Below are 26673 nucleotides of genomic sequence, written 5' to 3' on the forward strand. Positions count from 1 at the left end.
CGCTCCCGCCCCGCCCTCCCCGCGCATGCGCGCCGCTCCCCGCCCAGCCTCGCGGCGCCGTGCGCATGCGCACCGCCCCTCTCTTGCCCCCTCCCACCCTACCGCACCCCCCCGGCGCGGCCCAGGAGCGCGGCGGCGGCTTGGCGGGCGATGAGGAAGGAGCCCGGGGACTGCTGAGCGGGCCGAGGCCCGGCGGGGCTCCCGGCGACCCCCGGCGTCGCTGCCAGCCGGGCCCGCGGGGCAGGGGCGGGAAGGACCCGGACCCTCCACCGGCCGCTGAGGTGAGGGGCGGAGTGGGGCAGGCCGTGAGCGACGCGCGGCTCAGCCAATGGGAGAGCTCGCTTCCGGGCCCCGCCCCGCAGAGCTCTTCCGGCGGGTGATTGGCTGGCGAGTGAGGGGAGGGCGGCGTGGGCGCCGTCCTCGCGGGCGCCGTGTCGGCCCTCGTGTGCGGGCCCCGTGCTCGCCGCCCCGCCCCGCGCGGGTACGGCGGCCGCGAGGGGCGGTACGGTGGCCGGGGGGCAGGCCGCCCCCTGCGGCCCTCCCGCCTGCCGCGGCCCCGGCGTCCCACCGGCTCCGGCCCCGGCGTCAGCAGCGCGTTGCTCAGCGCAGCGAGTGACCGGAATCGCTCCCGTAAGAACGCAGGGCCGGGCGGCGGCAGCCCTGGGGCAGGCCGTGCCCTACGAGCCCGGCCCTGGTGGCGAGGACTCGCCGCTTTTTAGCCGTTTATCCCCTCGGCTCCGCTCCGCCTGCGGGGAGCGAGGGGCTTCGGGAGGGCGGGGGCGGGGGCTGCCGCCCGCGGCGGAGCTGTGCACAGCGGCGCGCCCGGCCGAGCCAGCCCCCGGGGCGGGGAGGGAGGGCTGCGCCGCGGTTACCGTCAAACCGGGCCCCGTACGAGGCTGCCGTAACCCTTGGGCAACGCAGCCTGCCCGCTTCCGCCGGCAGCCGTTGGGCAACGCCGGCGGAGGTGGGCGGGGGGAGCCGGGCCCTTTAACGGGCGGGGCCGGGGCGGTGCTGCCTCCACCTCCGCGGCACTCCGGGACTGGCGGAGCGCGGCCGGTCCGGCCCGCAGCTCCAGCAGAGCGAGAGCCGTCTCCGCCCCGGGCCCGGCCCGCAGCCGGCCTGCTAGGCGGTGCCTGCACCCGGTGAGACCCCGGGGCTGGGGGCCGGGGACTGCTCGAAGCGAGCCTGGGAGTCCCCTGGGGCTCGAGGTTGGCTTCCCGGGAGGCGGGGGGGGTGTTGTAGTCCGTTCTCCGTGCGGCTTCAATCCGGTGGCCCTGAGTCTCGGCATAAAGCTGCAGGATGATCTCAGTCTAATGATAAGCTATCAGCGTAATGGCACGGGTGCATCTAAAAGCTGTAGCGTTAACTGTTTCTTTGCCTTTCTCCTTCTCTGGTGTTTGTCTGTGCAAAGGTCAGATGTTTCCATTGGTTGTGAAGAAGAAGAGTGGAGTCGGGACCTGCTAAGTGCTGATCTGCTTGTGCTCCGGACCATGGACTCATTGAGGGTGTCCCAGGTGTGAAAATGTCCAGCAGTAATCGGGAGTTAGTGATTGACTTTGTTTCCTACAAGCTCTCACAGAAGGGATACAGCTGGAGTCAGCTGGAGGAGGAGGATGAGAACAGGACTGACTTTGCAGCAGAGGAGGCCGAGATGGACGGCGTCCTCAACGGGAGCCCCTCCTGGCACCCGCCCGCCAGCCACGTAGTGAACGGAGCCGCCACGCACCGGAGCAGCCTCGAAGTCCATGAAATCGTTCAAACAGCTGATGTGAGGCAGGCGTTGAGAGAGGCAGGGGATGAGTTTGAGTTGAGGTACCGGCGGGCTTTCAGCGACCTCACTTCCCAGCTCCATATCACCCCTGGCACGGCGTATCAGAGCTTTGAGCAGGTAGTGAATGAACTCTTCCGCGATGGAGTGAACTGGGGTCGCATCGTGGCTTTCTTCTCCTTCGGAGGAGCCTTGTGTGTGGAGAGCGTTGACAAGGAGATGCGGGTATTGGTGGGGCGCGTTGTATCTTGGATGACCACGTACTTGACCGACCACCTAGATCCCTGGATCCAGGAGAATGGCGGATGGGTAAGAACTCCTCTCCCTGGTGGGGATGGCTGCCCGCGTCCTCCCTTGCTCCAGGCTGGCAGTGGTGCCGGTCATACCAGAGTGCAGCTCCCTGCAATGTTTATGCTAGCGCATGTCCTAGACCTTGCAGGGAGATAAAGGGGCGTGTGGCCTTTCCCTCTGTGCTCTTAACGCTCTGCCCCAAGAGGGTCAGTCCATTGCGATGACACAGTTTATGCTCAAACAAGTCCTTCTCTATCCTTGTTTCTTCTTTTCCCTGGATGTTACATAAAAGATGTGTTTTCCAAGAGCCTTTGGAAATCTAATGTCATCCAAGCTTGATCTTCAAGCAGGAGCCCTTGCTTTTGGGCATGTCCCTGGTGTCATTTAACAGCAGGGAGTGGAGCTTCCTCCTCTCCAAGCACGCAGTGCTCCAGTGGGCCAGCCTGCAGTCTGCCGGGGTAACAGCTACTTCTTCATTCTGGAGACAGGATTTTGCCTTCTGCCGTGGTCACAGTGAAGCGAATCCCCCAGCAGATCTGGGTGGGTGGGTGGGTGGGCTGCTGGGCCTGAGCTGCTGCGGTGGGAGCCAGGGCTGAGGTTGGGGCAACCTCTGCGCTGGGGAACTGCTAAACCTGCAGCTGCTTCTTGCTTGGCAGGGAGCAATGCTTCCAGCTGCCCCAGCAGAAAACCCTGTGAGCTTTCAGTGGTGAGGTATTAACATGAATAAGCGTTTCTTCAGGAAGCATTCTTGAGATGCCTGGTCCGGCTGTGCGGTGCTGCCTGGGACTGCCAGTGGGAGGTATACGACCTACAGATGTCTGAGTTTTCTTTTTGCTTCTGCATCTTAGTGATTCCCTGCTGGTGTAACCTTTACTGGTGTCCACTGGAAAGAGTTCATGCTGTCAGTCGTTAGCATCTAAACGGTGGGGAATTGCCTCCTTGGCATGCTGGTGAGCTAAAGCCTTTCAGCCCTGTTCATCTCATAGTCCATCAGCAGGCCCCTGTATCTTGAGGAGGGGGCAGGAACCTTTGAGCCCAGTGCTGTGCTCTGCACCCTCCAGACAGAGGAGAGGCACAGGAGCCCCATGGAGCTCCCCAGCTCCTCACCTCACTGGCGATGCTGGGGATCCTGGAGAAGAGGGGGAGCTGGTACACTCAGGGAGAGGGATCGGGTTCACCCAGGGTGCAGGAATTCCAGGAATGTGGCCGCCCTGGGGCACTGCCTGGGCGGGGCTGCTCAGGCAGAGGAGCTTGGTTTCGGTTAATAACCCGGGATCTGCTGGCCATTTCATCAGGCTGTATCTGGCCCATTAGCTCTCTCATCCTGCAGATAACCCTGGCCAAATGCTGAGTTCCTTCCCCCTCCCCTCTGACTTTGGCTTTTAAAGCCACAGATTAGTCTTGGAATTGAGTGATCAAATTGAGGTTTCCAAGCTAGTGTGGCTGTTGCTGTTAGTGACGGATTGGGCTGTATCCTGGAGACCTAGGCGATAATGCAATCTGATTTTTTGTAAATGAACTCTCTGGGGGATTTAGATTAAATCACTGGTGGAAAATCACTGGTCCCTGCTTGCAGGGAATGAAATACCTCCTCCTTCTGTTCCCCACCCCCAACCATCACGATTCAGACTCCTCAATTTTTTTGTGTCTCTCTCTAAATTAATTGTTTGGAGCAAATATTTGTTCAACAGATTGTGGAAGGGCCAGGACTCCTCTCTATCTGACCCGCCCACCAGCTTTTCATTTGGAGATCGCCGTTAGCTGTGTTTCCCACCCAGGGGAACAGCCTTGCTGTCTTCTTCTAACCTTGAACGGGGCTTCTAACTTCACTGCTTAGGCTGTGCTGCTGCCTGGGCTGTGCCGGTAGCTGAAGGGGAGCCGGGCAGGGTGGTAAAGGCCATAGTGGGGGGGGTCCACCCCACCAGCCACCAAAAAGAGGGCTGGGCAGTGTGGCTGCTGCCAGCCTGTTGCAAACCCCAACCTGGTGCTTGTTTGATGTCTCAGCTGTAGCTTTCCTCCGCACTCAGGTTTCACCATGTCCCTTCTCGGGGGGGGGGGGGGCAGCCGTGCCGCTCCACGCGAAGGGATGGCACGGTGCAGCGGCAGCACAGGGGCCGTAAGAGCTCCCGAGTGCTTCTCGCGTGGAGCGTGCGTGGGGATGCTCTGCTTTGCTCTCATGCAGCTCCAGCTGCAGGGAGAAAACTGCTGGCCTGCTGCCAGCTCTCTCTGCACGAAGAGAGTGCCACCCTGCACTTGCTGTGACAGAGTGGTCCCTCTCCTGCCGCCCTGTTTGCACAGGGAGCCTGTTTGGTGCATCTGAGCTGTTAGAGCCTGTCCCATGCAAACAAAGCTCTGCCGAGAGGTGCAGCAGGCAGGTCCTGGTGAGAGGGATGCAAGTTCTGGCAGGCCTGCTTGGCAGGGACCAGGTGGTTTGTGTTTTGGAGCGCTGCAGTACTTCTCTTCCTGGAAAGCCCCTCTGAAAGAGGGAAGGAGCGTGGCTCCATCACAAGTGTCACACACAGCCTGGTTGTGTAGGAAGCTCTGTTTCATTCCCCACCAGTGGAACAAAGATAAGCGTAGGATGGCCACGGGGTGCAGGTTGCCTTTGGAGGGGCCTGTTAAGGCTGCTGTGTGCTGGGCTGTAGCAGTTTTCTTGAGAAACCATTCTTTGAGGCTACGGGGAAATGGTAAATCTTGCTACATAGTGTTAACTTGGGTGTATTTTGTCAGGTTACTGGCCCTGCCTTGGTTTGCCCTCCCCTTCGCAATCTGGCATGGAGAAAACAAACAAACAAGAAGAACCCAAGGGGGGGCATTTAATAACCAGCCAGAAGAGAGCTGCTGCCTTGGTGAGCCATCAGAACCAAGGAGGAGGCTTTCCTGGGGCAGTTGCTTTGGCCAGGACCAGATTCCACTAGCTGTGAAATTCAAACAGTGATCCCAGTGGGTATCGGGAGTCCTCGGGGGAGAAATTGGTGAGTGGCAATGCAGAGGGGGAAGCACAGGGTGAGCGGGAGAGAGGCTGGCAGGCAGAGGTGTACTGACCATGCTTAATCTGTTTGAGAAAGGAAAGTGAGTGGTAGTTCCTGCCTGGCTGTGATGCTCCAGTGGATGACAGGTTTTCCTTCGAGGCTAAATATATGTTCAGAGTGGGATTTAAAGAGGGTGTTCTGTGGGGACGTGGAGGTAGATCTGTGGACATAGAGGCAAGAGGTTTCCTGTTTGCAGGGCTTATGGTGGGGACCAGCATGAAGGGGCTGTGTCAGGCCAGAACTGAAAGCAAACAGCATCTTTGTCACCAGTCTGACATCTGAATCCCAACAAGGTGGGCTAGGCTGAAGGAGGAAGGACTGCTTCCCGTGTTGGCTCTGTGCGTCCCAGGCTCTCAGCCGGCCCTGGCCATGCAGGGCTCGGTGTGCTGGGACATACATGTTGTGTTGCTCTGCGGTGGACTGGAAGCTTGTGGTTCTGTCTGGGGAAATCCCTTAGAAGATGTCAATATAGCAAGCTCATTTGCTATCTTTTTAATTTTTTTCTTGAATGATAGGAAATGACTCAGCCTATGTCATATGACAGCACAGCTGGGATTTCATCCTGTGCTCTTGCTCCAACCTTCTCAATGGTTTCAGGTTGAGAGCTAGACTTTGATTCTCAGCCCTTCAGAAATGCTTTTTGGCCTTGTGCCATTGCCCAGGTATCCCACACAAGCCTTCCCTGCAACCACCACGTTATCTAGCTGATCCTGGGTGCCACAGGATCCTCACGCCTTCTCAATCCGAGCTTTTTGGGCAGTGTGAGATAAGTGCAAGTTTGAATTCTGCTGCTGTTGTGCCCTGAGACTCGGAGAGGAGCGCTTTGCTAGATGTGCACGGCACGCGTGGAAGAGGCACGGCTGCGCGTTGTACCATATGGGGAACGCAGCTCCCTCTGGGGTGAGCGCTGTTTGCCAAAGCTTTGTTGTTTTGAGCGTTAACACATTGGGTTTCGGGGATGCCCCGGCGCGGCTAATCCTGTTGAAGATCGCAGCCATCGGTTTCACTTGCTGGCCAACACGCAGCAGAGCTGGCTGGAGGAGGTGACTGTGGATAGCCAAGGCCGCGCTTTGCTATCTTAGGGATGAATCCTAGCCAGTGGTCTGCAAAGCTTAGCTGGGCTATCGCTTTCCACTTTGTCCTCTGTAATTATTTTACAGTCTGGATTCCTTGCAGCTGAGATGATGCCCCCATTGTCATCACCTGCTTGGGATGAAAAAAATACTCTCCTCCTGCCAGCTGAGTCCCCTCGAGTCCCTTTGCAGTACTAGGTGTTCCTCTGGCTGTGGAACTGCCTGCCTGACGGTCACTGCCGGCAGGGTCTTGGCTCGGGCTGTCCTGCCTGGCACGGCCGTCCCAGGTAGTTGTATCCTCACTGGCGGCTGGAGATCTGGGCTCAGCGTGCAGATCCCTGGCAGCTTCTCGCCTGCCTGCGACCTGGGAGGCTTTTCTGCAGTGCTCTCCAGGAAATGCCATTGGAATGACTTCCACTGCAGTTTCCTGCCCGGCCCGCAGCATTCCTGCCGCTAGACCGAGAACGATGCAGAGGCGAGTTTTCAGAGCTTTGCTCTTCGCCCCATTTACTTGGTTCTCCTTCTTTGGGGCCCTGCCTGTTTTCCTTGCTGCCTCTCGGTGTGCGGTACAGTTTGATTACGTTCCTTAGATCTGTGATTAGAGCAGGCGCCTGGAAGGCAAAGCTCCTGCCCATCGCTGGCGGTGGCTCAGAGCAGCCCACTTAACTCCCTGGTCTTTCAGCAAAAGGGATAGCATTTCCTTCCCTCCCAGGGGAGCCACTGGGAACTCAGATTTGTAAAGCACTCTGAGGTTCTTTAATCCGAAGAACGGAGTGTCATTTTAAAAAAAGACCTGTGAAATAATTAGCAAACTGTTTCTTGCTGCTCTGTGTTCACAGCTGCTCTCAGTAATGTCAGTCTTCCTGATCATCCTGCTCCTTTCTGAAACTGGAGCTGGGTCACCCTGAGCGCTGCCCGGGATCTCTCCCCATTTCAGCAGCAATGGGGTATCCCACCGCAGCAAAAGGGGTGGGAGGGAGCAACGTGCTCTTTTCCCCTGTGGAAGCTGCAGCTTTCTATACATATCTGGGGTGCTGCAACTGATTTCTGTGGAGATCCTGTATGGTTTGTGTACGTGGTTTACCCCCAGGAGTGGCGATATGCCTGCGGCCCACAGCGGGTACAGGCTGAATGGTGGCGCGATGCTTTGAGGCCTTTGCTTAAGCTTCTCTCCTTTGATTTTTACCAAGCTGCTGACTGCTGTAAGCACAGTCCCATCTTGATGTTACAAGGAGTATTTCTCTAGTAGCTCTTTCCCCACTAGCTGTAAAGCTGGAGTATTCCCAGGAGGAGCTGGGGGAAGGGAAGGGATGGATATCAGTTGTAGAAGTGTTGCAGACCTGCTGAACCGAGAGGCGAGGGATTAATGGTGGCTTCTGCCTTGGGAGCAGAAAGGGGCTGGGGGTGGCTGCTCTCTTCCCTCTGGTGACCCCAATAGCAGTTGGGATGTTGACCTACCTGCTGGCTGATTCAGCATGAAGGTATGCTCTGCCGAGTGGCTCTGCCTTTTCGTGGCAGGAAAGCAACGACACTCTCCTCCTCCACCCTCCCGAGAGGGATGTTACCCTTAAACGCTATTGTTCTGAGCAACTAAAGATTAACGAAGATAATGGAGGCATGAAAGGAAAGCAGTGTCCCTTGGTGCCAGGGCACTCCTTGATTTGCTGCCCTGGCCTTGGACAGGGAGACAGTTCCTCCTCCCTGCTCCCCACCTGGAAGGATGTGCAGAGGGGTGTTTGGTTCAAGATCTCTCTGAAGTTCCGCTCCTAATCGTCCTTGGGATGCCAAGGGCTTAAGCTGGGGGAGTGCTTTCTTGAGGCATCCGATAGCTTTCCCTGTGGTGCGCCTGTGGAGGGGAACACGAGGGCTTGGCTGTGGGTGCACCAGGGCAGCTTCAGGGTATGGGCTGGCCCTCGCCCCATTCAGGTGGGGAGAAGGGTTACTCTTTGCCACAGGAGCAGAACAGCCCGGCAGAGCGAGGGGGCAGAGGGCTGCCGGGAGGCAGAGCCGTTAGCAGATGGCTCCAGCTGGGCTTACCGGGGAGCAGGTGTGGGTTTCAGGAGGCAGCCTTTTAAGAGAGATGTCAGTTTTGAACCCGGGAGGCTCGAGGGGCTGAGCCGTGGCTGCCACGACTTGCATGCTGGGGAGCTGTGACCTAATTGTGCTGTAGAAATGCTCGTTTTATTTTTTATTTTTAGGTATTTTGCTTATTTTATCCTCATGTTTAATTTAGTTAGCAAAAAAAGAAAAAGAATCCGAGGGCTGAACAGTGCTGGGAAGGACTGCCTGCAGGCGGGAACGCCCGCTGCAGCTCCTCCGTGCAGCCAGCATCTCTCCAGCTGCCCGTGTCTTCTCTCGGACACGTGCTCACGTGTACCAGCCCAGTGCTGTCTCTCAGGATCTCTTTAATGGGAAACCCAGTGCACTCAGCGCTGCTGCCTGCCTCCGGGGTAGCAAGAGAGGGAGGAGCGGGATTCGGAGCATTAACCAGAGAGGCTCCCGTGGCCACGGGGACTGTTTGAACATTGTGCTGTAACTGGTCTGCCTTCCCTCCGCTACTGGGAGCAGGGAGCTGGGTGAGCATGGTGTTTCAGGAGGCTTTGGGCTGGTTACCCTCTCGACCACCGCTTGCCCCTGCATTTACACAGCATGCCCAAGGAAGGGTAATAGGCTGTATCTGCAAAGAGGGAAGTTTCAGGGGTCTGTGTGATTCCCTTGGGGAGAGCTGCTTGAATTTATTGCATTATCCTCCTTCCTGCTCAAGCTTGTGTTTCAGCTGTGTCTGCAGACGTTGCTTCTGATTTAAGTAGATCCAATTAGTAGCTAGCTTCTGGCATCAGTATCCTGCTTGGGGAGATGAGCCCTGGGGATGAGGAGCCTCTGGTGGGAGTGGGGCTGGGCTCAGCCTCTCTGCCGCCTGCTCCTGACCTAGGATGGACCCAGAGCTCCCCGACTCGCAGCCCCAGTCCTGAGCTCAGGGGGGAAACCAAGGCAGGTGTCCTCTGCTCCGTGCTCCACCTGGCCAAGAACAAAGAGCAGGCAGGTTCTCCCTGCCTGTACCGCTGCCAGCCAGGTGCTCTTAAGAGTGAAATCAAATACTTCAAAATGTGACAACTTGGCAGCAGTCAGAGCTTTGAGCAGGAGCTGCTCTTGTCAGGAGGTGTGCAGGGACCTACCTGTCTGTTGGGGGTAGGACTGTGTGCCTGAGGGGAGGGAGCTGCTGGAGCCGGCTGCTTCCCAAAGGAGCATGGAAGGGTTTTCTCTCTCTCTGCTGGAGGGTGAAGGGCTGTTTGGGAAGCTCAGAGAAGAGGCCTAGGCTGGCAAGGAGCAGGTTTGGTTTGAATGCAGCTAAGGCCATGCTCAGGTGGAGCGGGACAGCTGTCTGCATCACATCATTAGTCCTCCAAATGATACTAGTCCCCTTTGCACATCTCTGGTTTTTGCCATCATTGAGGCTGAGGAAGGCTGGGCTACAAGTGTTGTGCAGGGAGCACGGCTGGCAGCAGTACGTGACATTACTCTGTGCGTGTAACTTGTGGTAAGCTGGCTCAGGGTTTGGGCTGGGATGCGGGACTTGGGCGTGTATGTGGCCCTGGGTAGTGTCTGTGTGACATATGACTTATGTATGGAGAAAATGAGGTGTTGCTACCTGTAAATCAGCCATCATAGCAGTGTTGCAAGTGCTTCCATCCTGTAATGGTATGGCTCACCAGTGTATTAAAGTTGCCAGAGAGCTAATATCTTTTATTAGAGCAACTGACCTCATTTAGAAGCTTCCAGTGCACCAGCCAGTGATTATTTCATGCAACAACACGTATGGAGGAGCCCAGGGCAGAGCACAAAGTCTCCTTCTCTTGCTGCATTGCTCTCTCCCGCGTTTGCTGCATCAGCTGCCTACTCTGCTTCCTGCCCTCAAGTCAGCAAGGATTTTGCTAAAAGGGACTTTGTGGCCTGAATCATTTGAGATTTCATGTGGACTAACAGGAAGTGAAAACAGAATGAGCACATCTTCCTCCTCTTCCTGCACCTCCACCCTTTCCCCTTTTTCATTCAAGTGGCATGTAAGAATTACAGCAGCCTGATGAAGTGCTGGGGCTTAAGTGGGAAGTGGTGAGGCTTGGCCGGCACTCCTCCAGGATGCTGGAGGACAAGTGGCTCGAGGCAGAAGAACTGGGTGGTCCTTCCCCGGGACCTGTCTCCCCTGGGGACCGTCCCTGTACCCAGCCTCACTCCTCAGGCTCTGGTAATGCTGCTGTTCCCTGCAGGGTAGATTTGGGGTAAGGCTCACGCTGTGGTTGAGGGCTGGGGAGAGCTGTCAGCATCGTATGACTCAGCCCCTGGATAGGAGTGAACATGGCTCCGCAGCCAGGCACACATGAGCCTGGCACGTCTCCTCGGCACAGGTTTCCCCACAGTTACACAAGGGCATGATTGCACAGGAGCTGTGACGTCTGGGAAAAGCAATGACAAGGTGAAAATTGAGCTTTGTTCACCGGGCGCAGGGGACCCTGCCGAGGTGCTCGTCCGGTGCAGCGAGCTGGCTGCGGCACTTGGGCTCCCCGGCACCGCGGGCAGCAGATAACCGTGAAATTAAAGCAGGAGTCTTCCCCTGCCCCCCGAGCGTGCCCCTCGCACAAAAGGCAGGCAGGCTGCTCTGCCTGCCGGGGCTCAGACACCATCTGTCCGGTGGGGAGAAGCATCAGAGAGACCGTCTTTCCTCGGACTATTCCACTTAATGCCCTTTGGAAAACAATCCCATTCCCAGCAGGTGCTAATCTCTTGAGTGGATCCGGCTCAGCCAATGTGTTCTTCACTGTGCCTTTGTACCAGAGCCTTGTCGCCTGCCAGCCGTCCCGCTGCCAAGTGCGCCTGACTCCAGCCAGGGCTTCAGCACCTTCAGGAGCCCTCAGCCCAGTTAGTTCTGGGAGAAGCACTGGTGAACGATGGATGCAAGTGGATTAGTCATTTGCACCATCTCCAGCTTTAATACACGTGAATGTTTCAGCAGATTTCTGGAATGGAGAGCGCAATTCCCTGCTCTCCATCTCATGCTGTGCACAGCAGTCTCCCTGGGGCAGGGATGGGGGTTACAGCTGTCACCGTAGCCCCTTTCATGTATTTGGAAAATGCTGAAATTGTGCTGAATGGTGTGGGGTTATTGCAGGTTCCCTGGAGCTGGTGATGAAACCAGTTTGACAGGAGGCTGCCGTGGCAAGGATTAGGGCTGGAGTGTGCTAGCAAGGGTTTGTTTCTGGTTAGAAAAGAGCTGGCTCTGGCCCTCACTAGGCTGAAGCCCCGCAGGTTTGTTGGGCTTTGGGCTGAGGCCCCAGGGACAGCCTCCCCGCCGGTCCCACTGCAGGCTGCAGCCTGGTGGCTCGGCCAGGCTGGGAGGAGAGGAGAGCAAGGCAGGGATGTGCTTATTTAATAAAACCTTTTGAGTTTATGGCTGCATCCCTCAGAGTCACAGGTTTCTCTAAATGCAAAGCCCTGGAGCTTGGGCAGGGGCAGCACCCCAGCACCCACTCCCAGGGCAGGTGATGCCGGAGAGGCAGCGGAGCGGGTGGCATTCCCTGCCATTGTCATGGAGATCAGCAGCTGCTTCCCTGGAGGTCACCATTTGCATAACAGTTAGAGCTGGGTCTCTGGAGCATTTGCACCTGCGAGTATGCTCTCCCCAGAGCCCCTTCCCCTCCCCGTGTTCCCAGAGCCCCTTCCCCACCCCATCCCGAGCCTGCCCAGGGTGCTGACAGGGACCAGTGGGGTGAAGGTGGGGATCTCTGGGACCTCTGCCTTGGATGGCAGTTTTCCTTGGCATGATGTGCCCGAGTCGCGGGGGCTCATGTTGACCTCCAGTCCCAATAACTGCAGGCAGGGCTGGGGGCGGTGGGGGCCACACATGGATGCGGTGTCTGGGGGAGCAGGGCAGAGGGACAACCTCCAGGATGTCTCTTCCACTTTCATAGCACATAGGGACCCACTGAGTTGTGTTTACAGGATCCTAGTGGCAGCCTTTGGGAATACTTATGTTTTCTTTCTTTCTGAAAGATCTCAGCTGCCTTTTCCTCCCTGTGCTTCACCTCCAGGTTCGCATATGCCAGTCCCATGTGGTGAGCTGGCAGCCCGAAGGGGCTCTGGGAGCAGGTTGCTGTCGATGCAGGGCTTTGTTGTGGTCTGCGCTGAGCTGCTGCCTTTCTTTTTCCGCGCTTCTCTCACTACTCAGCACAAAACTGTTCCCAGCATCTTATTAACAAATGTCTGGTCATCCAGATGACTCCACTCCTGGCCAGCAGTTGGTGTTAGACCTCTTAGCAGTAATACAGCTGCAGTTACGGCAAAGGTATAACAGAAACAGCCTTGTTTGCAAGTGAAACATTGCCTCATGACGAGAATGCCTGGATTGGGAGTCAGATGCTGTGGCTCACGCTGCTGGCTTGTATGCAACTCTAGGGAAAGCACTTAACCTCTCCGCACCTCTGTTGATCTGTCTGGGAACAATGCTGACTTAACCCACAGGAGATTTTGGAGAACTAACTAATTTTTGGTAAAACACATTAGGGTCCTTGGGTGGGAAAGACTTTTGTATGTGCTGAGCTGGTTGCTGTGGGTGTCTGGCTCAAAGGCAGGCTGGCTGGCTGTCAGGGGTGCAGGGAAACTCTGTAGTGGCTGCTGGAGTCAGAGTCTCCGTGTCAAAATTGGACTAACTGCCACTGGTTCACTGTGAATAGTCCCGATAGAGCCTGTCTCTTCTCTGCTGGTTTTCAGAGCTTCGTGCCAGTGTCTCAGTGACCTCCATACCCTTCACCTCCCCGTGCAAGGGAAGCTTTGAGCACCCAAACTCTGCCCTCCCCAGCAGCTGCCACCCTCCCCTTTCTGCTCTACCCCTGACTCACAAGAGACCAGATGGGGATTCATTGCTCACATCTGCTTCCTTCACCTGCCCTCATGGTTCAGTGTCACTTACTGAATCCTCTTTCCTCAAGTGTTGAGGCTTATCTTAGAAGAGGAACCTGGTCTGCTCTGCTTGCCCTGAATGGGATCTAGCAACTGTTCTCCCTCCTGCTTGGCTCGGGGAACTGCTTTGGACAGTGCTGGTGAATGAAACCAGCTGAACCTCTGGGGGTGGCTACCAGCAAGAGGCTGAAACTTTGGGTCTTCCCCTTCCCGTTTCCAGGCCAGGATGTGAATGCTGTCTCAGCCAGACCTCGTGCCTGATTAATCTGCTGTCCCACCCAAGCCAGAGCACTTTGGGTCAGACCTACCCCTCTTTTCTCTCTACCACAATATTGTGTATCGTCACTAGGCAGTGTTTAAATGGCTGATGCATCCACCCCGCCAGTGGGTTGCCATCTGGGGCACTGCAGGTGTCTTGAGAGCCTTTGGCACTGCAGAACCTCCCTGCCCCTGCTCTGTGAGGTGGTGGGCACTGGTGGAGTCTGTATCTCCAGGTCCTCTGTCTGCTGCAAGCAGCACATGCAGCTGGAGGGAAGTCCCCCCAGCAAGTGCTGGTTTAGGCTCCAGCAAGAAAATGTTGTGTCCTTCCCCAGTGCTGGGGGAGGAGAGGTGAAGCTGGGGGATTGCCTTTTGCGGAGGCATAACGTCTCGCTGCTTCCTCATCGCCTGCCCCAGAGCATCCTCCTCTCGGATGTGTCTGTCACCCGGGGTGGGGAAGGGGATGTGACGGGTGTTCGGCAGTGGAACAGCCTGTCCTCGCTGGGGTGGAAGAGGCCCAAGGGCACGCGGAGAGGGTGGTTGAGACACTGACGTGCTGTTGCTACCATAGTCCTTGTGATCGACTCAGGAATTTCAAATATTTCCTCTCAGATAAAGGTGACTGGGGGAGGCCAGAAATATCTGGACGTGTCTGGGCAAGCCTGAGATCCCAAACACCAGGCCAGAGAGGTTAGAATCCGTACTGGGAGTGCTGGGCTTCAGGTGCAGAGCGGCCGAGGCCTGGGGCGGTGTGGGAACTAAGCAAGCTGCCTTTCCCTAACCTTCAACCCACCCCCTGGATAGGGAGGGAGGACGCTCCTGCCTGTTTTCCCACTCCCCCTGGTCTGGGATTGCCATTCCCAGGGGACACATCTGGAATCGCAGTTGTGCAGGGGCTGAGCTATCGCAGCTCCTGGGAACGGTTTCCCTGAGGAAGGCCAAGGCGCTCTCCTCCCGAATCTCCTGCAGCCCGCAGCTGCTGCTCCATTCCCAGGGGAAGGAGAGGGCCTCGCGTCCCCTCCCTGCCCGCACAGGGCTCTTGTCTTGCTCTTCTCCGTCTGTAGCACCCGATAGCTCTCAGTTCACCATATGCCATTTATCTCTTGTTCAGCAAACACTTCCTTTTCTTAGAAGTAAGGGCTTCAAAACATGCTTCTTGGAACTGCCTTTCCCCAAGCTCAAGAGGGCTCGGCTGCCAGCCCTCCCCAGCTCCCTGCCCTGGCTGTGGGGGCCCTCTCCTGGTGCCAGCCCTGCGGAGAGGCTGGGTGACTGCGTGGCCCCTTCCACCTCTGCAGCCTTCCTGGGAACTGTGGGGATGTCCCCTCCCATGGGTCAGGAGGAGCCCACAGAGATGTGTGGGGCTCTTGGTGGGGCAGGCCTTACTGAATCTCTGAGCAACGTGGCTTTTTCTGGGGAATACATCACGAGGGCGCAGCCTCCTTCCTCTTGCTGAGCGCTCCCGCAGCACTGGGTGCTGTGAGTGCTCGGCTGGGATGTGTATCCGAGGGAAGGACCTTCTCTGGGGGGCCAGGGCCCTGGTACAGATGTTGTAGGGGTGGTGGACGCACTCCACAGCTGGCGTTTTTGGACAAGCCTGTGCCTTCTGCCCTGGTTCCCCTGTGCCCTCCATCCCCACCAGCCTGCTCTTGGTTTGCTGTTGCTTGCCGTGCTCTCTCACCGCTCCGCTGCTCATCACCACCTATCAGCAGAGGGATTTCCTGTGCTGTAATTAAAAATATCCCCTCCTTTCGTTTGGGCTCTCCTCCCGTCCCTCTTCTGCAGCACATCACTGGCTCTTTCCGCAGCTGTCAACCTGAGCGAGTGGCCGGGCAGAGGGGCTAGCAGCAGGCAGCAGCCCTCACCTTTCTCCCTGGGCGGCACCTGTGTGTGAGCTGCTGTCCTGCCCATTCCTGCGGGGCCAGGATGCAATACAACACCTCCACGGAGCCTGCGCCAGCTGGCAGGCCCGGTGGGAAGCGAGCTGCCTTCTGCTGCTCTGTGTGAGTGGCGGGAGTCATGGGGACGGTTGTCACATCTCTGAAGAGGACTTTGAGTGAGGCAGCAGTGGTGCCCCGGGGTGAGTTAGCAAAGTCCCTGTTGTCCCAGCGCCCTGGCCCCGGGGCTGCTGATACCTCTTCACAGCCAGGGAAGTCGCAAGATGCTGGAGATGGTGTTCGATGGGAGGTAGAGAAGAGCTTTGGTGGGGCAGAGGCAGGTGCTGAAGTGCACATCTCACCTGGGTGATTGTTCAAGTACCTGATCCCCTGTTGGGGGGGAGGCCAGTGGCTGAGAAGAGGGACACAGCCTGGCTCCCTGGGAGCCAGCGTGCATGTCTATTGCACGCCTTGCTGTGAAAAGCTGTGTGTGAGCTCGATCGTGTGTGTGTGGCAAGGTGAGGCGATGCCCCGCAAGCTGTGACCATGCTCGGGCTGTTTTGGGGGAGCCAGGGGACTGGCACCACATTTCCATGAGTGATGGAGAGGCACCTGCCTAAAGAGCATCTCGATCCCAGCCGTGATCTGGGCACCGAACCCCCACAGGTCCTGTGGCAGCGGTTGCAGCTCATCACAGGCTGTGGGCAGGCATGGGAGGCAGCTTGCAGGCAGAGCTGCCAGACCCAGGCAGGCAGGGATGCTGCCCCTGCCTCCGGGGAGACTGGTAAGGCATGACACAAGCACAGCGTCATCCGGGCTTATCTCTACTTTCCCAGAGCAGCCGGGTTACTGGAACTGCATTCACTTATCAGGGAACAGGGGACCTTGCTGGGAAGACAGGCTCGAGGTGCAACAGCGTCAAGGCCCTGCTGATGCCGAGCTGCCTGGCGCTCTGAGCTACTGGCGATCCCTGAGCCCAGAGCTCGCTGCTCCAGCTCCCTCTAGCCCCGGTGCTCCTGCTCAGCCCTGATAAACCTGGGAGCTGCTGGGGCGTAAAGTTCCCTGCTTCATGTACCCTGCCCACGGGCCCCTCCTTCGCTGCAGTGCGTGTGGCCCGAGGACCTGAGCACCTATCCTCACAGTGGTCCAAGGTCCCTGGGTACCCAGGAGAGCAGGAGGGGTTGTGTCATGCCGTGGGGGTGTTGCATGGGTGCAGGGTACAGATGTGCTCTCTGAGAGCCTGTTTTCGGGAGCAGTTCAGCTCTGGTGGTCTTCTCTCTTTCTCTCTGCCCTTCACCTGCCCCAGTCCAGGCCATGACCATCTGTCCCCAGCCCTGTCACACACCTCCCTCGGAGGGAGAGGGGCTGTGGCTGTTCGCCATGCAGTGGCTCTGTTGAAATTTGCCCGGCTCTTGCTGTTGCTGGAGATGAAGGACTGGAGGCAGCCGGCTTGGACGAGCCGGGCCGGAGTGACTGCATTCCTGGCCAGGCCTCGTGCTTGGCCCGCTCTCCCGAAGCCCGGGGAAAGGCCGGAGTTTCACGACCCAGAGTGTCTGCCTTCGCCACGGGGGTTCACAAAATCCAGATTGTGCTGCAGAGTAACCTGCAATGGCCAGGACGCGGGAGTGCTTGTCTTGCTGGGATGCGGCAGTGGGGAGAGGAAGGTGAGAGGCTCTGCTTTGGACGCAAAAGCAACGGGGGGATGCGCGTTGTGGACTCCTGCCGCAACCGTGGGCACCAACCCTGCTGCTGCTCCCCCAGGCCTCGGCCATGGAATAAAGCCCAGCATTTTCCTGCTGCAATGATTTCTATCACACTTTGATGCTAATTTTAGAGAGCCTAGAGCACGTGATGCATCTCCTGCCCTGCCCGCGTGGTACTCTCCTTGCAAATCCTTTCTGGCATCCACTTCTCTCATGACTGGTCCTGTGCTTTCCCCATCGCCCTCTGTGCGTGATTCAGAGCAAGGAAGCACAAGGCATCTGTCATCCGCCCCATCCCCACCACCGCTTTCCTGCCGGCAGGAGCCCGGCAGCCTTCCTGCCCCTTCCCACGGAGGAGGAAGGAGCCCCAGAAAGCGGCAGAGATGGTCTCTGTGCTCCGCTCCCACCCCCTCTGCTCACAGCTCCTCTCTTCCCACAGGAGCGGTTTGTGGACCTCTACGGGAACGATGCTGCTGCCGAGGTGAGGAAGGGCCAGGAGACCTTCAACAAATGGCTCCTGACCGGGGCGACGGTGGCAGGAGTGCTTCTGCTGGGATCCCTGCTGAGCCGCAAGTGACCCGCCGCCGAATCCCCCCGTCGCCAGGACGGCTGCGCCTTCACCGCCACATCCACTACACTCCGCTCCCGAGCACCGTCACCGGCGCGGGGGGGGGGCAGCCCCTCCGCCTCCCGGGCGAGCGCCCCGCTCCACGGAGCTTTCTCCCTCGTGCCGCCAGCTCCTTTTATTGTAGCCCGTCTTATTTACCGTTCCGTTGTGTTTTAAAGGCGCTGAGACCAATGCAGCACTTCAGCCAACAGCTCCCAGCGCTGGGGAGATCCAGGCAGCCGGGGGGAGTACCGGCTAGAAGGTGTCCCAGCCCTGCAGGGTCCTCTAGATCACTTTGAAGAGAATAAACAGACTTATTTTTGCATGTGTGAGTGCGTGCGTGTGTGTAGATGTGTCACTAATATAAGGTTCCCCAGCCAGAGCAAGGGTCGAGGCTCCGTACCCCCATCTCCATCACGCTCAGGCCCCGGGAAGAGGTAGGCTGCCAAACGGGACGGAGCTTCCCTGCAGCATCCCTATGCCGTCCCCGCTTCGTCTGGGAAGAGCTCATCCCTGCAGGGGTCGGGGGGAGCCGGGAGGAAGAGGCAGAGGCCGGTGGTGACAAGCTCTGCCCCTCACGTCAGTCCCTGAGCCCCTTTCTCCCTGGACAGCAGCTGCTGGGAGCTGAGGCCGGTCTCGGGTGAGGATGGTGTGTCAGGCCCAGGGCTGTGCCTGCTTTGAAGGGTTCCTCCTCCTCTTCCTCCTCCTCCCTCTGAATGTAGATTGCTGTGGGGCAGTGTGCATCCCTCCCCACACCTGCTCCTCCGGGCTGGCAAAGGAGGAAGGCAGGCGAGGGGGGAGAGCGCTTTCCCCAGCCCCTGCCCTGGAACAAGGGGCTCTGCAGAGAGCTGGGGCTGCAGTGTCCAGCAAGTGCAGGAATACAGAGCCGGGGGGGTGGAAGGGGTGTCGGGGCGGGGGTGCGATGCTCCTGCCCTTCATGGGGGTGGCAGCAGGGGAAGGCAGAGCCGTGGGAGCAATCCCACCGCAGCCGATCCATGGGGCTAGTGGGGGAGCGAGCCCAGGGGAGGTGGGAGCGAGGACTGGCACCAGCTGAGACCTGTCCCCGCCGCCGGGAAGCTTCTTTGGGGACAGCGGGAGCCGCTGGCTTCTCCTGTGCTGTCCTGGTTGCTGCCAGTCCTCATAGCGCAGGCAGATCCCTGTCCCCATGGCGTGGCTGTGATGGGTGCATGCAGTGGCAGAGGTGCCTGGCTCCCCCCCCCCACCCCTCTTCCCGTGCGGCTCCTGCTGCCGCCAGGGCAGGGAACCTCCTGGGCTTTGAGCTGAAATTAGCTTTGAAAATAACCCCTCATCCTTCGGAGACGACCACCGGCAGACCCAGCTGTCCACGCGGGCTTGTCTGTGTACATACCGCCCGCGCTCTGCTGTACATATCCGAGTAGTTTTTAATTCATTTGTGAATACTCTTAATGCTATTTTTGTTATCTTGTCTGTCCGTATTTATGTGTGGGGCCGTGCTCCCTGCAAAGGCCAAGGTGGGATGGAGGCGGGGAGGGGGGAACCGGAGGCTTTGGGGGGGGGTCCCACCTGGCCACCGAGCACGGACTCGCGCTCCCAGTGTAGGATCTGCTCCCGGTACCCATGGTGCTGGGAGCGGATCCTACGCAGGGAGCACGAGGATTAGCATTAGCCCATTGAACGCTTCGGTTTGCAGGTGGAGGTGATTCCACTAATAAACTCTTGTCATTGGAGCTGCTGATGGTGCTGTGGTTTTTGCGAACGCCGTGGGCTTGGGGGGGGATTCGGGCAGCCTTGGGCAGGAGCTGCCTTCAGCGGGATGGATGGAGGGGGAACAGGTCGTTTCCCTGGCCAGGGAGGGGTTGGGGTGCTCCAAGGGGTGTGGGATTTGCTGTTTTCCCAAGGGGATGGTGCTGGGCAGGGTTGGCGTGACATGGTGCTGCCTGCTTGGGCACGGTGCTGCCCGTCTCCATCACAGGCAGCATCGGGACAGACCCCTGCCCATCCCTTCTACTTTTCACCAGGGCCAGGCTCAAATCCTCGTCCTGGGTCCTCGTTACGGGCTGTGGGGGCAGAACAGCCCAAGCCAGGCTCTTAGCTGGGCTTGGGCGGCGGGGGGGAGCTGGTTTTGGGAGCCAGGCAGGGGGAGCATCCACAGCCATGTTGGGGTGAGGAGGGCAGGGGGCTTGCAGCCCCACATCCCAGTGGGTGCCTTGCTGGGTCCCACAGCACACACACCCCCCCACACTCCACGTTTCTGGGGCTCCCTCTCGCCCGCCCCCAGCTCTGCCACCGGTGAGCTGGGGAAAGGGGAAACCTTCCAGCACCACCTGCCCTTTGGGGGGGGGGGGGCTCATTTCGGCACAGTCTGAACCCCACAAACACAGGGCCTTGTCCGGGACGCTCCCTGCTTGTGGCTCAGCCTTCCCCACGACCCTCCGGGATGCGCAGGGGACGACCGGAGCGTGGGGGGCAGCGGCCGGGGCCCGTGGGGAGTCGTGGGCCGGCGGGACGCGGTGGGAGGCCGCGGACACGAGCACCATCCCGTGGGCGATGGGGGAAGCTGCCGTGGAGCTGCAGCGGCTGCTGCTGGGGGGGGGGGGGGCAAAGGGCACCCGCATGGCCAGCACACCCGCGAGGGTTTTGGGTGACCCCCTCGGTCCCCCAGAGCCACCAGCCCCGTCCCCAGCTCCCCCTACGCCCCCCACGCAGCCTCGATTCGCCCCCCCGGTGGTGCTGCAGGGACCCCGGCGCAGGGGATGGGACCCCTCACCCCGGCACGGCCGGAGCTCCACGCAGCCGGGGGGACCCACGATGCTCCAGCACGGAGCTGGGAATGGGACCCTGCCCGGGGGACCCGGCTGCGGGGGCTCCCCGAGACAACACACCAGGCTGAGCCACGCTCCCGGCTTTAATCCCTGCCGAGGAGCCCCCCCCCGGCAGGTTGGGGGTCAGTGGGTCCCACGGCCGGGCAGCTGTGCCGGCCACGGGGCCGCGGTGGCATCGGCTCCCCGCTGACTGCCAGCGGGACGGGGACGGGGACATGGCTTGTGGGGGGGCCAGCAGGTTCCCACGCAGTGACTGGTCTCATGGCTTGTACTGCAGGTCCGTGGCGATGAGCATGAAGCCCTGCGGGTAGTTGGGGTGAGATGGGGGGGGACATGGGGGATGCGGGGGGCAGCGGGGTGAGGGGACGGTGGCGGCACCCACCTCCTGCAGCGAGAGCCGGGCGTTGAGCGGGCTGAGCCCGTGCAGGGTGGGCAGGGGGACACCAGCCTGGAGCCGCTCTGTGGGGAGAACAGAGCCGTGAGTGGGGGGCAGCCCCAGGGCAGCCGGGGGGGGGGGACTGGGACAGGATGGGGACAGCACTCACTGTTTGCCCAGGGCACCCCGAAAAGCCACAGCCCGAACTTCAGCAGGGTCTCCAGTCTCTTCACCTGTGGGACAGGCAGCCCCCTGAGCCTGGCACGGGGCGGGCAGAGGGGGCTGCAGCGCAGGCAGGGTTCAGCTCCCCTACCAGGGCTGCACCCGCTGCCTGTGCAAGTGCTGGCCTTGCACGGGGTCCCCAGCACCCCCAGGCCCCTCCCAGACCCTGCTCCCAGGGTGATGCAGAGCACAAGGTTCCCCTCAGATGCCCCATCGTGCCCCAGCACGGCAGCTCACCTCCACCGGGCCCACGTGCGACGTCACCTGTGACACGCTGAGCCTGGAGGACAAGAGCAGGATGAGAGCCAGGCACAGGGATGGGGACTGTCCCATCCCAGGGCAGGAATGGACTGAGCTCCATGGCAGGGCTGGGAGCCCGACAGAGAGGGTCCAGCTGAGGACCTAACCAGGGTACCAGTGCCAGGGCAGCAGGCATGGATGAGAGCCGGGAGCAAGAGGGGTCTGAGCAGGTGATACGGGACATGGGGAAGCAAATGGCCAAAGGTGCAGAATGGGGGGAGCTTCCCGGGTACGCCCCAGGGGAGGCCAGACCCAGCACGGGGCTGGGGACTCACCCCTTCAGGCTCACGGTGCCTCCGAGCCTGTTCCCGGTGATGGTCGGCTTCCCCGTCACGTTGGCATCCTGCAGCAAGAAGAGATGTTGGAAAGACCAGAGCAGTGCCTGCAACCCTGCATCGCCCCAGCATTACCCCAGCATCACCCCAGTATTGCCCAGCATCACCCGGCATGATCCAGCATTGCCCCAACCAGGAGCACAGGCAGATCAGCCCCAGCTAAGCCCTTTGGGGCCAGGCCCTGGATCGCCGTGCCGTGGCAGCACCAGCCACTCACGATGTTCAGCAGAAAAGCGGGGGCGCGGGTGGCGTTGGGCAGCACCACGAAGGCCTCGGCAGAGCCGAAGAAGGCACCGTGCAGGGCATCGGGGTGGCAGGAGAGCAGGGGCTGCCGGCGAGCCGAGAGGTGCAGCTCCATGGGGTGGTCCGGGTAGCGCTGCTGCAGCTGGGAGAGACCAGGGCTGAGCTGGCACGGAGCCACACTGGCACCGCCGGCACCATGGGCACCAGCCCGGGCTCCCAGCAGGTCCCCACCACTGCCCAGTGTGCCCCATCACTGCCCTGCCCTGGGCTGGGTGCAGGCAGGGTGGGCAATGCATCCTGTCCTGCCCATGGTCCACCTGCCCACGTCCTGTCCTGCCTGCGTCCCGTCGCGACTGCGTCCCATCCTGCCTGCGTCCCATCCTGCGTCCCACCTCTTCTGCAGCCCATCCCCTGCCCTGTCCCTCCTGTGTCCCATCCCACGTCCCATCCCGCCTGCATCCTGTCCTACCCCATGTCCCACCTGCATCCCCTTCTCCCCGTGTCCCATCCCACCCACACCCACCTGCGGGGAGAAGAGCCCCATGCTCTTGGTCCTCAGCTGGAGCGGGAACCGCCGCGGGAGCTGGAAGGCAGCAGAGGGGTCGGGGTGCTGGGGCCACAAGGCACGAGGACACCCCGGCGGGACCCCGGCGGAGGCAGCTCTGCCCCGCAGCCGTGGCCGGAGCCGTCCCTACCATGTCGCTGGAGATGTTCTTGCGCAGGACCCCGGCCGTGAAGTACGTGAAGGCGGCCGAGTTGGCAACGAACTCGGTGACAGCCAGCAGCAGCATGGGCTCCTGCGCCGTGGGCAGTGCTGTGGGCAGAGCGGCAGGCAGCGCCGTGGGCAACGCCGTGGGCAACGCCGAGGAAGGTCTCTGCTGGGACTTGCCCACCCTGAAGAACTCCCCCTGCGCAGACAGACGGACAGATGGACGCGAGGCTCAGCCCGGCTCCCCCGCGCCCCATTCCTGGAGCTGGCCCAGGGATGCCGGGGATGGCATTACCTTGAGGCCGATGTCCCCGTGCTCCGCCGTGATGGCCGGCCGCCCCACCAGGGAGTGGTCGATGGCGGCGAAGGCGTCCAGCTGGGTGGAGGCTGCAGGGACACGGGGATGGTTGGGGTGAGTCGGAGACCACCAGCCCCCTCCCACAGCCCCGGCTTGGCCAACACGGGGGCTGATGGGATCCAGCCCCACAGTGGGGTCCTGCTGACCGTGCCGGGCACCAGCCCCCTGCACGGCCCCCCCCCAGACCACCCTGCCCAGCCCCGGCCCCAGTCCCTGGGGTCCCCTCACCCACTTTTCATGTGCTTCAGGGCAGCCTCCAGCCTGCAGACACCCTTGTGGAGCTCGAGGCAGAGCTGGAAGCGGAGCAGGGCGTCAGTGAGCCCACGGATGGGGGTCCCCAAGCCACTCACTGGGCCTGCCATGGGAAGGGATGGGGACACCGACACCCCATGGGCCGAGCACCCACCTGCTTGTTCAGCTCCTGCCTCAGGGCTTTCTGGAGCAGCGGTGCCAGCGGGTTGTAGAGCCAGCTGTGGGGCAGAGCAGGGTGCTCAGATCACCCTGGGGTACCCCAGCCTCCCCCAGACCAACATCCTGGCCAGGGACACCAGGGAGTCCCTGCATGCCAGGGACAAGAGGGAAGCAGGGGGTCCTGGCATCACCTGTGTCCATAGTGAAACTCCACGTGCAGGTCGGTGCCGTGGGCGTCGCAGCCTGCGCTCCACACCATGGGGCGGCCGCTGCCATCCACGCTCACCCCCAGCACCGCCACCACGGCCAGGTCGTGCACGCGGAGCTCGACGGAGCCCTTGTCCTGGCTGGGGACAGAGCAGGTGAGCACGGGGACAGCAGTGGCCCCGAGCCACCCAGGTACCCATCCCTGTGCCCCGTGCACGTAAGGACTCACATGGTGCCCAGCTGGGCTCCCCAGTCAGCGCTGAGACGGATGCGGGCGCGCTGCACCGTCAGCCTCACCCCCACGTCCTCGGCAAAGTCCACGGTGGAGTCGTTCATCTGCAGCTCATGGATGCGGATCCTGCACGACACGGGCAGCCTGGGCTCACGGCTGCGCCCAGGGCACAGCCGGGACGGGAATGGGGACAGGGACCGGGACCCCGTGGGCGGCTCTTACCGGGGCACGGCGTAGGTGAGTGTCCCCAGGAGTGGGCTGTAGTAGGAGCCCCTCAGGTTCAGCTCATGCTCCTTCTGCAGCAGCGACTGGAGCAGCTCCAGCCCAATCCGCCGACCTGGGGCAGAGCAGGAATTTGGGGGACAGTGCCAGGGAAGGGGCTGCGGTGCCGGTGGGGCGAGCAGCCAGGTCCAGGACACCCCTCCATCCCCCATCCCGGGTGGTCTGGGCATGGTCCCCTTCACCCCCTGCCCAGTTCCCCCGAGGGTGGTCAGGGGCACGAAACCCACCGAATTCCAGCGCCTTCTGGGTCAGCTGGGCCTCGATGCCGGGGTTGGTGCCAGTGGCGGGCACGCAGGCTGTCAGCAAGAGCAGGAGGCAGAGCCACGCCAACCCCAGTATGCCTTGGGGATGGTGCTGGGACCTGGAGGCTGAAGCAGAGGACATGGCTACGGGACGTCCAGTCGCTGCGGAGACCCCGACCCCGTGCACCAGCACGGCCAGGACTTATATCGGGGACAGAGAGCCTGGGGTGACATCAGCCTCCTGCGCACATGCGGAGCCCACCGCAGCGCTCTGGCCACTGAAAGCCCAGCCTTGCCCAATACGTGACTCAAAGGGGAAGCCGGGTCTCCCGTTGTTCCCCACTTGCGCCTATTGTGGGAACAGAGGAAGGCAGGGTCCCAGGCCGTGTCGCTGCCAGCCCCCCCACCCTGGGGATGTGTGGGAGCTGGGGTTACCGGCCATGGGGGCACGTGGCTGGCATGTGGGGACACGCAGAGACCCAGCTGGGCCAGGGTCCCGAGGGGCTTTGGCTATGCCCAGCCTGGGAGTGATGGAGGAGGAGGGGGATGTGGCGAGCTGGTCCTGGGGCAGGCGGGCTGCACTGTGGGGACAGGGCTCGATCTGCTTGCACTGGGGAGCAGCAGCCGTTCCCACTTTGGGAAAGGGTTCTGAGGACCCTGTGTAGGGGCACCCAAATCCCAGTGGGGGGGGTCAGGGTGGTCAGGACACGGTGGCAGCCCCCAGGGCCACGGCATGACCAGAAGGTCAGGACAGTCAGAGCGAGAGCAGAACTGTGTAATCCCCTCCAAAAAGCCCTGGCCGCAGGGGAAGAGCTGCCCATGCTCCCAAACCCGTCCACCAGCCAGGGTGAGCTGGGAGAAGCGTGGCTCAGACGGGTGTGGGTTGCTGGATGGTGCCATGGGCTATGGCTGCCAGGGGTCCAGCTACCTGCCCGGATCCAGCCAGGGGACAGCACCAGGGACCCAGGGATCCCTCTGGGGGGGGCCAGGGCCCCATCCCAGCACCATGCAGGGATGTAGGTCCCACGGCTGACCTCACCGGAGGGACCACAGCACCGGATAATGCACCTTAAGGTCCCCTCAAGAGCAGCTGCCCGCTTGCGTGGGACCCCCCCCAGTGCCACCAACCACGGCTGCAGCGATGGCCACAGCCCCTGGCAGTGTCCCAAAGGCCAGCGCTGTCCTTGGCCCCCAGCCCCGTGCCCCCCACAGCCCCTCCATCCCCAGCTGCCCCTGCCCTGCACCAAGCCTCACCGCGGCCGGCGGTCACGGTACCCCACGCCATGGGGGCCACAGGTCCCGCTGTGGGTCCCAGCTCCGCCATGTCCCCAGGGCCGTGCATGGCAGCGAGCAGCAGTGACCGACTCTGATGCCGATGTCCATCCCGGGGTGGCGGGGCTGGTTGGACCAGAACGTCACCCAGTTCCTTGGTCCCTAATCCCTTCCGGGATGAATCAGGTCCCATGAAAACAATGAGAGATGGGTCGGGGCGCAGGTGTCCACAGGGCTGGGCCCTCCCTGGGGCTCTCCTGTGCATCCTGGTGCAGCCGCATCCTGCATCCTGGTACGTGGCAGGTAACTCAGCCCTGCCAACCCCGCTCCGAGCCTCAGCCGGCTCCACGCAGCCCCTTCCCCTACTCTCTGGCTATCCTGGCCATGCCAGGCCCCCGGTTGTGGCAGCCCTGTGGCAGTGCCACGCCGTGTCCCCGTGCCCCAAGTGGGGGATGATGGCTGAGGCTGCATCGCAAGGGCTCAGCCGTGGGGCACACGGGGCTTGGGCAGGGATGTGGGGGGACACATGGGCACGCACAGAGCCCCTCTCCCTGTAGCTCCAGCTGGAGCTTCCATATGTGCCAGTAACGAACGGGCAAGGACGGCACCGGGGAGCACGGCACAGATGCAACCCGTGCACTGTGGGATGGGGAAGAGCCCCAGCACCCTCCACAGAGGGACCCTGGGCCCCAGCAGAGCCCCCAGGTCCCGGTTCTCCCGGCCCCAGGACCCTCCGGGAGCGGGGGCCGGGCCGGGCCGTGCAGTGCGAGCGGGCACCGGGAGAGGGACCCACTGCCCCGGCACCGGCAGCTCCGGAACCGCTGCCACAGCGATGGAGGGGTCCCGGGGCGATGGAGGGGACGCTGGTGGGGATGATAGAGGGGACCTGGGGGTTGATGGCGGGGTCACCAGGGGGATGATGCAAGGGACACTGGGGAGCTGATGAAGGGGACCCATCTGATGATGGAAGGGACACCAGGGCTGATGGACAGGTTCATCCACAGGGACACGGAGCCCACAGTCCCCCCTACGTGTCCCCCGCTGCTGTGTCACAGCCAGGACAAGGTTGGCCAGGCCAGGCAGTGTCCTGGTTCCCCAAGTCACTTGCCCCTGCTCACCCCCC

The 26673-nt window shown here is 60.9% G+C and overlaps 2 protein-coding genes across 8 annotated transcripts; one reads left to right on the plus strand and one right to left on the minus strand.

Moving 5' to 3' along the window:
* The first annotated feature begins 35 nt into the window (after nucleotides 1-35).
* BCL2L1 (BCL2 like 1) lies at nucleotides 36-19266 on the plus strand. Of its 7 annotated transcripts, none has more exons than XM_030008799.2 (4): nucleotides 36-281; nucleotides 1412-2077; nucleotides 16816-16911; nucleotides 17390-19266. In XM_030008799.2, the coding sequence occupies exons 2-4, from the start codon at nucleotides 1523-1525 to the stop codon at nucleotides 17525-17527; spliced, it is 789 nt and encodes a 262-aa protein (XP_029864659.1). In that variant the 5' UTR covers nucleotides 36-281; nucleotides 1412-1522; the 3' UTR covers nucleotides 17528-19266. The 7 variants fall into 7 exon arrangements, with proteins under 7 accessions (XP_029864659.1, XP_029864661.1, XP_029864663.1 ...); XM_030008801.2 differs by having other exon boundaries at nucleotides 92-281; nucleotides 1417-2077; XM_030008803.2 differs by lacking the exon at nucleotides 36-281 and adding an exon at nucleotides 454-630 and having other exon boundaries at nucleotides 1417-2077.
* Nucleotides 19267-20518: 1252 nt separating this feature from the next.
* LOC115339159 (bactericidal permeability-increasing protein-like) lies at nucleotides 20519-25694 on the minus strand. The gene is made up of 16 exons (XM_030008734.2): nucleotides 25533-25694; nucleotides 24264-24404; nucleotides 23977-24091; nucleotides 23752-23880; nucleotides 23507-23662; nucleotides 23311-23374; nucleotides 23137-23197; nucleotides 22842-22933; nucleotides 22533-22745; nucleotides 22361-22420; nucleotides 21812-21979; nucleotides 21535-21602; nucleotides 21197-21239; nucleotides 20907-20970; nucleotides 20744-20820; nucleotides 20519-20662 (listed from the first exon to the last, which is right to left on the minus strand). Exons 1-16 carry the CDS (start codon nucleotides 25618-25620, stop codon nucleotides 20621-20623), a joined length of 1581 nt encoding a protein of 526 aa, XP_029864594.1. The 5' UTR covers nucleotides 25621-25694; the 3' UTR covers nucleotides 20519-20620.
* Nucleotides 25695-26673: the final 979 nt, after the last annotated feature.

The sequence above is a fragment of the Aquila chrysaetos genome, chromosome 3 (genome assembly GCF_900496995.4).
Source record: "Aquila chrysaetos chrysaetos chromosome 3, bAquChr1.4, whole genome shotgun sequence".
NCBI classification, from domain to species: Eukaryota; Metazoa; Chordata; class Aves; order Accipitriformes; family Accipitridae; genus Aquila; species Aquila chrysaetos.